The sequence below is a fragment of the Stegodyphus dumicola genome, chromosome 4, assembly GCF_044657685.1.
Source record: "Stegodyphus dumicola isolate Sdum_Otavi_A_Nest chromosome 4, ASM4465768v1".
In the NCBI taxonomy this organism is placed as follows: Eukaryota; Metazoa; Arthropoda; class Arachnida; order Araneae; family Eresidae; genus Stegodyphus; species Stegodyphus dumicola.
The window spans coordinates 254,897,739-254,913,230 of NC_140771.1; the positions used below are offsets into that span (position 1 = coordinate 254,897,739).

The following is a 15,492-nucleotide window of genomic DNA, read 5'->3' on the forward strand; positions in this document are numbered from 1 at the left end:
TTCTTGGGTGCTACGCGGACGATACGGCATTAGCTGTAAAGTTCGCAAACGCACACCATGCAATCAAAAAATTACAAGAGCTCCTACCGGAAGTAGAAAAATGGTGTACGAAGTGACGAATTGTAATAAATGCAAGCAAGTCGCAATTATTAATCATAAGGAGGAAAAATACCCGATCAAGAATTAATAGCAAGCTTTTCTTATTTTCTGAAGAGATTCCCGGAGTCAGTAAGGCGAAGTACTTGGGAGTGATGTTGAATGAAACATTCAAGTGGGGAGACTATATCACAGAAATTAGAAGAAAAATTTTCACAGTTGTTAATAGTCTCAACCCTATTTTACGTAATTATTTCAGCTTAAACCTCAGGAAAAAGCGGCTAGTATATATCACGGTAATCAGGCCTTTAATGACTTATGCGTCGCCAGCCTGGAGCACGGCTACCAAGGAGGATATTAAGAGGCTTCAAACTACGCAGAATAAAGTCAAGACTTATCACTCATTATCACTACTTTGTTGGCAGTGCTACCCTACATTGTGACTTTGTAGAGTCATTAGGTTAATTGTAAGCAGAAAAGATGAAAAATATGCAACCGCCTTCTCCGGGAATCGAACCACGGACCTCTGGAATACCGGGCAGGCGTGCTACCGTTACACCACGAAGGCACGCTAGGGAAGTGGGAGAAATACCTTATATACTCCCCTTTTTAAAGGGCGACTAGGGTTTTAAGGGACCTAGTCGGTTCAAATCCTGGGTGCGGAGAATCATCATCCACAACCCTTTTAGTTCGGGCGCCACTTGTAGAGTTATTAAGTTAATTGGAAGCAGAAAAGATGAAAAATATGCAACCGCCTTCGCCCAGGAATCGAAACACGGACCTCTGTAATACCGGCCCAGTGTGCTACCGTTATACCACGAAGGCACGCTAGGGAAGTGGGAGAAATACCTTATAACTTGAAACTGGACTTTCAAGAAGAGCATCTCAAATTAATAAGAAATTCTTCATGAAAGCGCTAAACTGTGACCATATGAGTAATTTTGACATCTTGTAAAATCTTGGATGAGGACTCCAATTTGCGTCCACTTGCAGCCCACATTATCAGGGACTCGAACTTTCCCACCTAGTGCCCACATTGTAAGTAGTGTACATAGTGTGTATATATTTTCTTATTTTAAATTTTAGCATTTGTACTACTTTATATCGTATTTTGTATGTAATTCATTTATTCACTGTTTTCCTTGCACTTATTCCTTACATATTATGACTCCCACTTTGTCATGCCTTAACTGGGCCTGTTTACTTATTAGTGAGCTCTTGCGCTGCTGGTCATCCTGACCTTTATCCGTCTTTGCTCCTCCTTACCGGCGGACATTATATGAAGATAGTTTTATGTTATGGCGCCCATCTGGCATACATTTGATTGAGCCAGATAAACTACCGTTTTCAGTGGTATTCTGGCGATATGTTATTAGTCAGTCAGTCTTTCTTTTATTAGGCTGTGTCATTTAAATTTAAATTTGTAATTTCATAGCTTAAGCGGTGCCCCACCCAAGTCATCAATACTGCTAAAGAAGCAGAAAAGAAGAAAAAATCAGAATCCGAAGAAGAAAGCGAAGAAGATTTAACCAGTGAAGAGGAAGTACAAGAAACAAAAGAAACAGAAAAGAAAGACAGCGGAAAGAAAGAAATGGTAATCAAAATCCTTTTCACATATCTCCGTCTAATTTTTATTTTAATTATAGTAAAGTTTTATATCTTTGGTTCGTGTTGTAATATTTGCATTTGATCAATCACTGTTTGTCACTTGTCAATCCGTAGTAAAAGATGGTAAGGTTAAGAACTGTTCCTAGTAATAAGCAAAAACATTAATTTCAACTTAACGATACTCTCGTATTTATTTCAGTACAGATTTCAACCAATATTTTTTCTTGGCATTTGTAAAAATTAATAATAAATAGCTCAGATTTTCCCATTTAAGCAGGAAAATTGCATTCGTATTTATTGTATTTTGATTGGAAAGGGAAACAAACAATTCAGTTATTAAAAGACGTGTATCATTTAATGAGCTGTTTGATTTTTGAGAAGTACTGAAACTGGGACTCTTATTGAGCACAGGTATCATACGCTTTATGAAAGTTCGTCGTAAGAAATTTCGCTTTTATGGAAAACCTTTTTGCGGTGAACGAAAGTAATACAATGATGATTTTCGTTTATATGGAGAAAGTAGAAAATGAAAATATGGTTCAGCGTTTCTTAAAAAATATCTCCATCGAAAAATGACTAATTACATAGCATACATATCTAAGTAAGCTTTTGCGAGACGTTTTGATTGTCTGAAGAGAACATACAGAAGGGTATGGGTCAGTTTTACCCGCTAGACTTATTATTTTACTTCAAGACTTTCGCGACAGAAAGAGCACAAAATATTTCGACATTTGGCGAGGCAAACATTAAAACTGTAGATAATAATACTAGGCATGCAAATAGTGATAAAATATTAATAGCTTATCTTTTGCTTTTTAGTTTCTGCACAGTAAATCTAGCTTCTATTCAATCCACCATAATCATTGCCACCATTTTCAAGTCTTATTTAATATTCATCATACAAGTTCATTAACTGCACGCTAATCGAATAAATACTGACAGTTGCTATAATAATCATTGCTGGTTGTCAGGAAGAAAATGAATTAGAAACAAATATAAGCAAATGCATATTCACTTGAAAATACGTCTTTTCTAAAAGGAATTAAATTTATTGGATGACATTTTAAACAGTTATTTTTTTTGTAGAGATATTGGTTGATAAATAATCTATGTATAGATTATTTCCATAATTTTTGGCTAATCATCTCTTTTGGCTGGTAAATCATAAATTTACGCACGTCCCGATTATTGTTTAGGTCAACAAGGTCTGCAGCTAAGACTTAAGGTCTTTGGAGCTCCCAATTTGTCCTCACATGATCATCATGTTTCCTTCCACGTGGTCCCTTCCACGTAATCATCGTATTCTTTCCTCACAAAAGTTTCACGTAATTATCATGTTCTTTCCTCACAAAAGTATAGAAAGTAGACGTTAAAGAACGAGTTCTTTGCCCATGTCCCCAGACTAGCTTAGACGGAAGAAAAATAAATCAAATAAGGAAGGCAGAGAAACAAATATTAAACTTTTAATAACTTAATATCTTTTGGCAAAATAAATGAATCAAAGATTTTCATACGAGCCTCACAAAGAAAACACGGTCAACGAGAAAATTTTCATAGCCAAATTAGTCAGAAAACATTCATTTTCATACGATCAAAATTATCTGAGATGGTATTAGTTAAAACTTTAGAAAGAATATATGCAAACAATGCTTAAGATTAATTTAGAAGTCAAACAACAAAAGTTCAATCCATCTTTCAGCCTTTAAAGAAATTATGTTTTAGTTCTGGTTTCATCAACAGATGGCGCCAGTAGCTTATCTCCTGTCCAGACTTTCTTATTTTATCTTATCTAATCATTATATCTTATCTTGCTCATTTGCACTTTTGCAGCTGAGGATGATGGTTCGGTAAAATCATCGAAACTAGTCCTGTGAAAATTTGAAAATATAACGCTGATTTTTGTTGTTTGACTTCTAAATTAATACTTGTTCGGCGTGTTATTGTATCTTAATGCTTAAGATTGCTATAAATGCAAAATTTTCCAGATGCATATTTTTTAATATGTAGAGTTATTAGGTTATTTTAAAGCAGCAGACCTGAAAAATGAGCTATGCCCTTGGCGTCCTAACACGTAGAATATGCCTTCAATTACACCACGAAAGGAAAAATACCTTATAATGATACGTTTTATATTAGAAAACATTAGTTTGGAAGAATTTGTTTCAAATTCCAAGTGAAGAAATGATAAAATTTGTAATTTTATATGTATTGAAATTCATACGCTATAAGATTCCTAAATCGCTCTTACCTTTTAAAATGAATTAAGTTTTATATTTTGACAGTATTTTTCAGTTCCAGTTTTACAGATTACCGACCGAGTTATTTTTCTAAAGAATTTTTAATAAAAAAAGAATACTTTACTTCGTACTAATCGTACTTAGTTTCCCTCGTACTAATCCTGCCAAAATTTTCTATATTTTAAATGAAAAGTATCAAGTAATCAAAATAACTGCAATCATAAAGCACATTTTTGTGGTGCAAAGATGTAACTGGGTTTGAAACACTCTATATAAACAGGTGGATCTAAACGCAAACGAGATAAAAAAACTTAATTACGATCTTTTTGCGAAGAAGACTGTGATTATGCGAAGAAGATCATGTATATATATCACATAATCTGCTTGTCCGAAAGCTGTTATTTCTTAAATGATTAATTAATTAGCATCTGCTGAGTTCTTTTGAATTCTGTTTTATATAAAAACTCTTTCTTAGGTTCCTGCAGTAAACGGAGAATCTTACTGGCCTAAAATCGAGAAAAAGGATAGCTTACAAACCTCAGATAATTTGACTCTCTTCATAGGAAAATGCAAAGATATCGACGAAATGTTAGGCGCTCCCAGCCCGATTAGTCCGAGTTCTGCACCTGTTCTGAATTCGTCGTCTCCTACAAAGCAGCAACCATTCAAATTTCAAGCCACGATAACTCCTTCTGAGAAAGTAAGTGTTTGAACTGTAAAAAAATAACAATATACTTTGTAAACCATGTTGCTGTGTAAGTGTGTGGATGTGTAAAACATGTGGATACATAATGCGTAAACGAGTATTAGTGCTTAATCCTAGGTTTCAACTATATGGAGATATTAGGTAAAATGATAATTGCTAACATGCATGGTTATAAGAACATATGATAATGGTTAACATGCATGGTTATCAGAACAGAAAACTTTTAAATGATAATGTTAAACATGTGTGGTTAAAAAACATAAAATTTTATAGAAAGCATTGAATTTAGCAGTCAATAAAATAAAGGGAAATGTTAAATTACTTAAGCCCTTCTTATTCGCGTTTATTCATTTAAAAAATTGTCCATTCAAATACAAATCTAACAAATTTAAATTTAAGCATGAACAAAATTAAATGCCTGTATAATAAAGGTAGAAATAATAATGGAATTCAATATAACTGAATGCGTTTCCTCTTTAAAAATCAGTGTCTTCAAAAAATGTTTTTAAATTTCTTCCAAAGTTATTGTTTCTTTTTATATTTTTCTTTCTTTCTTTCTTTCTTTCTTTCTTTCTTTCTTTCTTTTTTTTTTTTTTTTTTTTTTTGTAAATTATTGCATATCATATTCTTATACTATAATATAGGATAATTTTGATAAATTTTTGAATCTAGAAGGGATACCAAAATTTACCAAAACTGTAATATAATAAAGTATCAAAACTTGAATAATGAAAACTGCTAAACAGTTGTACTATAACTGATTTTCATATACCTTTAGTTGTTGAAAAAGTAGAAAATGAGAAAATGAATGAAAATGTGTATTAAATGTTTATCGAACTAATGTAACAACAAGAGTGTAAAAATAGTATGTTTTTGCATACGAAATGAAGCATGGATGAATGCAATAACTCATAAAACAGAAACAGAGACTCTATTTAAAATTCTAACAGAACTATTTGGATGTAACCAAACTATTTTATCGTGCTTCATATAGCGGCGACAAGAGCAACTTACGGCCAATCGACCTTCATCTACGATGAGGATAGGTTCTTCAATGTTATACCTCCGTGACTCGAACGGTAATTCTAAATATTAGGTGTCCAGTTTGGTGTATGTTCTCTTTTGTTTATATTCTGTTTCTGCCCTCAGTTAATAAATACTTTTAGAGCTATCAGACGTTTGTGTTTAATAGAAGAACGGTTACAAAGATCAAAGTTTTTATATACCAACCAAAAAATTTAAAATGGTCCAAAACGGAAAGGTTAAAGTTATAAGGTTTTAATTATTTTTACTAATAGTTATTTTATTTTGTGATTCTTTCTTGAATTCTCTTATTTCCCTCACGTTTCCTCGCCAGGATGTAATTGAGTTAGGGTGAATCGGAGCATTTACACAGTTGGAGCGAGAAGGTTAGACGGAGCGTGATTTCGCTATTGGGAGCGCACGTTGTTAGTCTCTATTATCCTTAATACTGGCTACGTATTCTTGCCGCCAAGTTAATATCCTGCCGATGTAGGTTTCTGAGTCAACCTGTTAGCTTAAATTGAATTGTGTAGTCTCGCACTACTCTTTACCTATAAATTTAGTACTACATTATCCTTTAAGTTTCCACCGCAAGCAGTCGGTGTTTTGTAAAGCACGTAAGTCCGTGTTATCTGTTAAATATTTTTTGTTCAATAAAATGTTCTTTTACACCCTTTCCTGGTTGTATTTATCTTCAAACCTATGCGAGAATTCGGAAGGATCACGCTTAAGTAAATCTAGTCAAATCTTATGATAACTAAGAAAAATAGATCTTCCAAAGTTTTACAATCCATAATATTCGTAAAACGTTTCACTTCTTTCAACTAAAAATCTAATCTTTTTACACGATGTATGTTTCAAACTTAATTTTGTAGAAATTATTTATGTTTTTGTGAAGTGGAGAACAACCACATATCAACGATGTCTCGTAGGCATTCAAAATCAAGACTTTCCATTTGATAGTCCGACTTGCTGTCAGTAAACCACGAAGCAACACAGTAAGGAAAAAGAAGTTTTTTTTACAAATTTATAAGAACTATTATTTCAAGAGTTAAATTTATTTGGAATTTACACATTGCATAATGCAGTTCATGGTATGTACTTTTTCATGATCTTACCATAATAACTGAATCCCATCTCGTGAAATATAATATCTTGGACTTGCAGCCGCTATTATTTTAACATCCACGTCACTCTGAACTCGTGGTTATCAAAACATTCCTTAAAAATGTACGGCATTGAAAAATAAAAGAAATCAGGCATTATGTAAGTATGTAATGTAGAATTATGCCTCGAATGATTACTGCTTTTCATAATACAGAATCTTTCATAATACGAGCTCTTTTAGAGTAAAGATCGAAGAGATTTTCATTCGTACAACTCTTCAAAAGTAAGCGTTCACACCCAAGACGTTCTGAAACTTATTTTCGCTGATGTGAGATACCAGGGCGATGAGTGCAAAAATTGAACAGCAATATCTGAGCAATCCTTAAACCAAAAAATTCATCATTAGGTTGGTGAAGGGATAGCTGTCGTATTTGGATTCGGAAAAGCTTATTCATCCATTTTTTTTAAATCGGAAGTAATAGTTATTGCAGCTGTACAAAATAGGATATATTCGAAAAATATATCGTCCCTTGTTGGTTGAAAGAGTATGTAACGGCAGCAGTTAGATGATTTGTTTTGGAATACTATTAGAAAAAGAACCCTTTCTCACATATTTCTTTCTGAAATTTGTTAAGATGTTTGGGCAAGGAACATATTGATGGTCACATATTTTGGAGTTACGAAGATGGAAAAACAATGGTAACACGGCCACTTTTCAGTTCTTGTCTTGCAAAACCTTAGTGAACTGAAAAACATTGAAAACCTTCTTTCGCACCTAGACGAAAGCTTTATGCTGATTATATATAGAAAATAAGATGTAACTGATAAAATACTGTGGGAAGTATATGATGCTGGAATTAAATTTTATTCTTGAAGTACTAGGTACTACAAATTTACCTTTGAAGCGTAAAAATTTGTAATATTCCAAACCTAGAAGTTACTGCAATGTGTTTGGAACGTTGAGAACTGGTAAGCGAATAATCGTTTAGTTCAGAATGATGGAAACGTAAACGTACGAAGGGCTGAATACCCTTTATTATTCCAAAATGAGTTTTTAACAGATGACTCCTTCTTGGAGTTTAGAATAAAGCCTGCACTTGTGCTTGAACTCAGGAATACTAAGTAACACTTAACTAAAAAGATATAACCGAAGCTATCAAGATTCTAACAGAGATGGCCCCTTAACGCTAACTAACGGCGAAGCTATTAAGGGCTTAAAGTACGGCCGAGCATAATAATAGCTTAAGGGGACTCGTACACCTTAAAACCCATAAGATCTTCGAATATGTGACTATTGCAAGAATTGGGATAACTTACTTATTTTAAAAGCAATTACTTCCAACCTTTTACAGTTGACTGCATAATATAGCTGCTTTCTGAAATAGTAATCAGAAAGTTTGTGTTGCCACAAACTTTAATCCGCTTTGTGACAAAATGTTTCGTCATGCTTCAGCTTGCGCGCACAGTTTAGAACATTCTGTTGCATAATTTAATTCAATATTTAATATATAGTTTTTATAACATTTGGAAACTACTGTGAACCAAAAATTCTAAGAATTTCATGTTAAATTTTTATTTTATTTGGAGTTGAGTTTATTAAAAAAATCTGTAATGTTTTCGTGCATAAAATTTCTTAATATTAAAATATTAATCATATTTTTGGTTCAGTTAGAAAATAGTGTCCATATAAAGAATTCCATCCAATTTCAAGTATGTACCATTAGCCATTTTTAAAATATCATGCGCAGAAGGTGGAAACATGACGAAAAATTTTGTCACAAAGCGGATCAAATTACAAAAATATTTGTGGCAACACAAACTTTCTGGTTACTATTTCCCAAAGCAGCTACGTTATGTAGTCAGCTGTAAAATGTTGGAAGTAATTGCTTTTATAATAAATAAAATACCCCAGTTCTTGCAACAGTCACATATTCGAAGATCATAAGGGGTTTAAGGTGCATGAGTCCCACTAAGAGAGAGAGAGAGAGTAGCCAAAAAAGCGAACGCGGGCTGCTGAGAATATCTGGCTCTCTAACGAAGTCAGTAGAACTTAAATACTTCTTCTCCGTATTTGCATTTGACTGCGATTCTGAAAATACATTTTGGCCGGACGTTGTAAGCTGAAATTCAGAAAGAACAGGAAAGTAATTAAGACACAATAACACGCCGAATAAATACTGATTCAGAAGTCAAACAACAAAAATCAGCGTTAATTCACAAAATTTTCACAGGACTAGTGAAATGATGGCGCCACTTGCTTATTCTTGTCCAGGCTTTCTTATCTTATCTAAACATTATTTCCTATCTTGTTCATTTGCGGTTTTGCAGCTGAAGATGATGGTTCGGTAAAACCATCGAAACTAGTCCTGTAAAAATTTTGTGAATTAACGCTGATTTTTGTTGTTTGACTTCTGAATCAGTAACAGGAAAGTAATTTTAAATAAAAATTAACTGTTAAAGAAATTAAGATAAACCATACAAATTGCGAAGATGTCAGATAAAGTGCGATAAAAATATTTTATAATAAATCACAAAATCATTTGTACGAAAAAATGAACAAAAATTAAAAAAAAAAATGAATGCAGACCTTTTTTAGAAAGGAAACTACGCGAGCATATAGCAGTAAAAATTCAAACACGTGGTTAGAGGGGAAAAAAAGAAAAAAAAAAGTTTTGGTAGCAGTGATATACCATACCAAAAACTCGAGTCAACAACTCTCACCTGGAAATCCGACAATGCCTTTCTTTGTTGGTAGTTCTATGTTTAGTCTTGATGTGACGTTGCATAAGCTAAGTGATTTTGCTCCAAAAAACGCCCCCTTTCTGCTCAAAAATCGCAACATACCAATATCGCTTTAAAAAACAATTGAAACGAAAACTAATATTATACCTGCTTCAGTTACGTTTAAAGAAAAATAAAATGCCTTCATTCTTATTTTCATTTACATTAATAGTAGTAACGTTTAGTTTTTGGCTCTTCGTTTCTAATTTTTCATGTGAATCATCCACTTTCCGGCTGATGGGGGAGAGGTTTGTCGAGGTTGTTTATTTTGGCTTAACTATGTAAATGTTCCCTATCACAGATGAGTTTAGAAGCAGAGGTACCAAGTGAGAACTTTCACAGCCTTGAATGATTTCTGTACTATGCTTAACTCGGAGCTTCCATTTGAGCAGACACAATATTTATCTGTCTTCAGTTATGTAGGGAATTATTTGATAAAAGTATTCTTAGTAGGGTAAGTGAAATTTAATTCTTTATTCTTGGAAATTAAGAAAATAAAATCTTTTCCTTATAATTTCTTCTGAAAAATGAGTTTGTACTTAAGACTAGCTTAAAATTCCTTGCTATGTTTCGTAGTTTCTTTTAACTGCATAAAAAACAGAAATTATTATTCTAAACTGGAAATGGAATTTCATATTAAAGTTCAACTATATGATAATATTCTTTTTTTTTTTTTTTTTTTTTTTTTAGTCGAAAATTATCATAATTGCTTTTAGTTTAGGATGGAAAATCCTTTGCACCGGGAGCATTTTCTTCGCATTTCTTATCATTCTGTATACTTATAACTTGATACTGTAATTTGAAAAGATTAATTGCCGTACAAATAACTAAATAACTATTCATTTGATACGTCGTTACTGGAAATTTTAAATACGCTGTGAATAATTAAATAGACTTCCATAATATCTTATATTTGTCACGAACAGTGTAATTCCTTCAATGGAAGAAATATTAAATCTTACAAATTCAATAGAGAGATATATTTAAATTACAAATGAAGAGCTAGTGCAATTAGAAAACTATCAGATTTACTGATTTTACAAGACGTAGGTTTTGTATCCAGAATCATTGTATTATATTTTTAAAATCAAATTCAGACTTTAATTATAAAATCAAATAATTGTAAATATTATCACATATGGAAATTACTTTTTTCGTTTTTATTCGAAGGCTGAAATCAAATAAAAAAAGGACTTTTATGAATTATTTTCAGACCTTTTGGATTTGGGATAAAGTTTGGGAAAGTACTTTTTTCATTTTTAAATATGTTATTGATCAATCAATATGTACGTCATATTTTTTTTTTATTTAGCAGTGTTATCTGATCTTTGTATGTTAATGTATCTAAACCTTCACTTCAGATCAGCTAACTGCACCCTTTTTCTAGTGTACGATACACAGCAAAATGGTTCTTGATATTCTTTTTTTAAAAAAATTCATTTCTTATATTCTGTTATTAAAAATGAAGGAAAAATAAATTATTATTGATATCTATCTTTTTGTTGATGATATCTTTTATTTTTAATTGATATCTATCTTTTTATTATTGCTATTTATATTTTTTTATTCTTAATTGATTTTATTATCTTTTTTTTTTTTTTTAAATTTCACGCACCATGGCTTTTAGGTAATGCCAGAAGTTACTCCATAATAGTAATATAAATTACAGATTAATTGTATAATGAATCCGCTTTCAAAGGATAAATTCAATCACTATTTTTCAAATAACTGGAAATATTAAATTTGGAATTTAAACAGTTATTAGACGATGATTGTAAATCACCTATTAACCTTTCTCATTAAAAATCCATATATATTCATTCTGTGAAAGAACTTCCAAGTCGTTTCTACAATAAAAACTTGATATTTTCTTTAGATAATTATTCAGTAAATAAAAAAATTGTTATCTATTATAATATAGATTAATTAATAATAATCTATTATAGATTAATAAGAGTTATATAGCAACTTCTTCTCTTTTTTACTTTGATATCAGAAGCCAAGTTCTGAATCCTCTGAAGAAGAAAGCAGCAGCAGTAGTGATCTCGAAGAAGTAGACCCTTCTGCTGTCAAGTTTCATGAATCTAAACCTCAAAAACCAGAGCTGGGTGCCTACACTGAAGAGATAGATTCAAGTGCGGTGCGGATCAGAGAAAGCAAGCGACTTAATTCCGAACTCGCCCCAGAGGAAATTGATTCATCCTCTGTCAAAATCCGTGAGCCCACTGTCATGCATGGACATATATCCAAAGCTCCAACACGAAAGGCAAGTAGATTATATGTACCTATGTCAAAAGAAATAATTTTCTATATTTGGTGTAGAGTCATTAGGTTAATTTAAAGAAGGAGACGTGAAAATTGTGCAAAGCCCTGGCCGGGATTCGACCCTGCACCTCTCGATACGTCGAGTGTGCTTCCAGTTACACCACGAAGGCACGCGGAAAGGAGGGAGAAAATGCATTATATACTCCCCCTTTTAAAGGGCGACTGGGGATGAGGGGTTACAGTCGCCAAATCCTGGTGGTGAAGAATTACCGTCTACCACCCTTTAGTTCGAGCGCCACTGTGGAGTCATAACTATCTAAAAATAAGTTTATGAATTTGTAGAGTCATTAGGTTATGTTGATGCAAAAACGTGAGAAATGTGCAAGGCCCTCGCACGGATTCGAACTTCGGACCTCTCGAATTAATGTCGAGAGGGATTACAGTTATACCACAAAGGCGTGTGGAAAGGTGGGAGAAAATACCTTATAAATGTATACTTTATTCAAACTAAGCATACACAGAAAAATTGTTTAATAAATTTAAATAATTACTTAAAATTTTTCATTGTTGTTGAAAAGCCTGATGAAGGCAAAATGAATCTACAAAACTATTTGTACATTCAAAATGGAGTTCGATTTATTGAAAACGTCGTTTCTCAGATATTTCAAAACCTTTTTTGGAGATTTTTATGTCTCATTCTGTTTTCACAATGAATAAATAGTACTAAGGTCTAGAAGCAGAGTATTACTGTTTAATTTTAATCAAGATTTAAATCGTGGAGGGAAATTACTAGAAAGTATAATCACAGATTGTAGATACCCATCGGCAGTCTGGTTCTTTTCGTACACATACTAATTTTCACCTACCAAAAACAAACTCTTCTGATGTAAATGCACTCAAAACCAAAGCTAGTATTCTTAATGCAAAAATTCTTAACCCTTTGACGCGCGCGATATTATTTTTATAATTTTTTTAACTAAAAACTCTAGAAATTGAATATTATGATCCTAGAGACAAATAATATATGAATTAAAAAATATCTCCTCTTGCCCATTGTTCTGTGGGTGGTGGTCGCACTGTGAAACCACCGCGCGTCTAGGACTTTGAAACTTACCTAGGTAGTAAGAAAGAAAAACTTACCATTTTCCGCGCGCGTTTCCAATAAATGACGAAATTTACGGATTTAAAAAAAAATGTATGTAAGAATTGCATTAAATATAATTTTTTTACATTATTTTACAAAGTAAATCGTCAGAAAAAATAAACATTTATGTAATTTTTCTATAGCAGTGAAAATATAAGTACATACATAATAAGGACATTTGGATAAATGGATTAAAAAACTCAATAAAATAAGGATAAAAAAGAATTCAGTGGGTTTTTTTTTTTTTTTTTTTAAATTTCAAAGATTTTTTTTTTTTTTTTTTTTTTTTGTGTGTGTGTGTGTGTGTGTGTGTGTATGTGTGTGTGTGTGTGACATTGTTCAAAGCATGTTTTGTCTCTTTGGTACATGCATAGACCCACATTGCACGTTTCGCACATACATCTTGTTCTATGAGGTTTCTTCCTTGTGCTACAAAATGTACACTGCCTGGATTTAAATTTCACTGGTACATGTCTAGCGTTATTTAGTTTCTTTTCATCTGGCACACGAAATTTGTGGTTTTTTACGTTAATCAAGGGGCTTGGTCTTTTTGGCTTTGTACGGGTCGTTCGTTTCTCATTCATACTTATTTTATTCGTATTTCGTCCCAAAATATTAAGACAATAATTTTAATTTAAATAAAACTTTTACGCAATTTCTATTTTTAAGTATGGCAAAGTATATTTACATTAAATTTAAACTACAGGAAATAATTTATAAAATCACAATACTAGCTTGGGGAGCAAGTGTGTTGATGTCAGAGAAAAGTATTTGGAAAAGAAAGACCTTTTTACTGGGCAGGTGCATGTATTGTTTAGTAATAAAATAACTCTGTGGTTTCAAAGCTCTTTATCTATATCCGGGTAAAAATAAACATTCCTATTTGAAAAGCAAGCGAACGCCATTGAGAAGCAAACGCCAGTGGTTTCGAGGCGCGACCACAGAGCCTCTAGACTAGAGGATTGTAAGCATTGTGACACAATGCTCTAGTGGCGCAGTGGTCACGCCCTGAAACCACATAGCAAATGCCATACATATAAAGGGTTTTTTTTTTATATATGCAGTTTAATTACTGCAATTTTTTATTGTTTATGATAGAAATCATGATGTGCGATGACTAACTTTCCAAATTTAAAGTTGCTTATATTAATAAAAGGAATTTATTTTGTCTCATCGAAAACGAATTTTAAAAGGCATCCGATCTGAAGTATTAATACCTAAAACGTACTATATGATTCTACAGTCATTTTGTGTTATTTAGATGTAAAAGATCAGCAATCAATTCATTTTCACTCTAAAATTTCGGAAAAAAGAGGAGGAAAAAAATTCGGAAAATGGTGGTTTCAGGGCGCGACCACCGCGCGTCAAAGGGTTTAACTGAGGATATTTATCTTTTGAGAAGTCAACCAAGTTAATTAACTTTTATTAGAACACTCCAGCGTACCACCTAAAACAAACTGAAAAATTTTAGTACCACCACTACATTTAACAATGATTATTTTTCAATTTCTCGCTAGAAATATTTAAAAAAAAAATATTTTTATGGAATTTACCATTTCATGAATTCGTCGACTTTCTTTATTTTTGATAAAGAATATTATTAAATTCATTAGCCAGTTTTTCTTTGAATAATGTTAAAATGATACCTTTAGATGCTGGTAATATAAGGTTTTCTCCTATAGCGTGCCCAGGCAAGTATTAGGCTTACTAAATAACTAACTAACTAGCTTCCAAAGCCTTTTCCCTTGGCGTAACTACACCTTTCATTACTTGCTTACTATTTTTTAAATTTCCCAATAAAATATTCTTCAGATTTATCCTTCAAACTTGCATGCTTAGATTCAAGATGCCTTTTAAGAAGCAGTGCTTTATACATTGATTGGATAATACTTTACCGCAAGCAACACATTGAGGTTGAGGGTCCATTTCATCTCCATTCCAAGCAAACCCAAATGATAAATAACTTTCATCATATTTTTTACAAAATATTTTTCTTTTCTTTTTAATATTCTTAGTGCTGGTAGATTGTCCTGGATCCATCACCTGTGAATCCTCACTTTTCCGCTTAGTCAATCCTAGCATTTTCATTTTTAATATCTAGTTTTCTTTTCTTATTTTTCCACAAATATTTAACTGCAATGTATTAAGAGTTATTATGAAATGTATTAAGAGTTCTTAGAAAACAAACGACAATATTCTAAAATCGCATAAAAATTAAGAATTATCAAGCAACATGAAGACCAAATACCTGCTATTAAAACTAAACTCAGTGGCGTAACAGCCCTAATGGGCCAAGGCCTGCAGTGTCCGAAATCTGCTTTTTTGACCGTGGGCCCCAGGGTGCTTAAGCATATTCCCTGAACAAGGGGTCAGCTTGTCGCAGGACCCCCAGTGTTTAGTTCCCAAGCGAATTTCGTACTCATTTTATCGACCCAAGTGATGGAAATCAAGGCATAAAAGGCTGAGTCGACCTTGCCCAGCGCGGGAATCGAACCCCGGACCTGTTGTGCTGCTGCTGCGCGATG

At 32.7% G+C, this 15,492-nt stretch overlaps 1 protein-coding gene across 1 annotated transcript in view; it reads left to right on the forward strand.

The window, feature by feature from the left end:
• The window catches only part of LOC118187467 (FH1/FH2 domain-containing protein 3-like), a 237,732-nt gene that overhangs the window by 129,839 nt on the left and 92,401 nt on the right, over positions 1-15,492 (forward strand). The window contains exons 10-12 of the mRNA XM_085816229.1: positions 1,532-1,690; positions 4,417-4,641; positions 11,555-11,828. Coding sequence (XP_085672355.1) covers positions 1,532-1,690; positions 4,417-4,641; positions 11,555-11,828 — 658 coding nt within the window. The remainder of the gene's footprint in view (positions 1-1,531; positions 1,691-4,416; positions 4,642-11,554; positions 11,829-15,492) is intronic.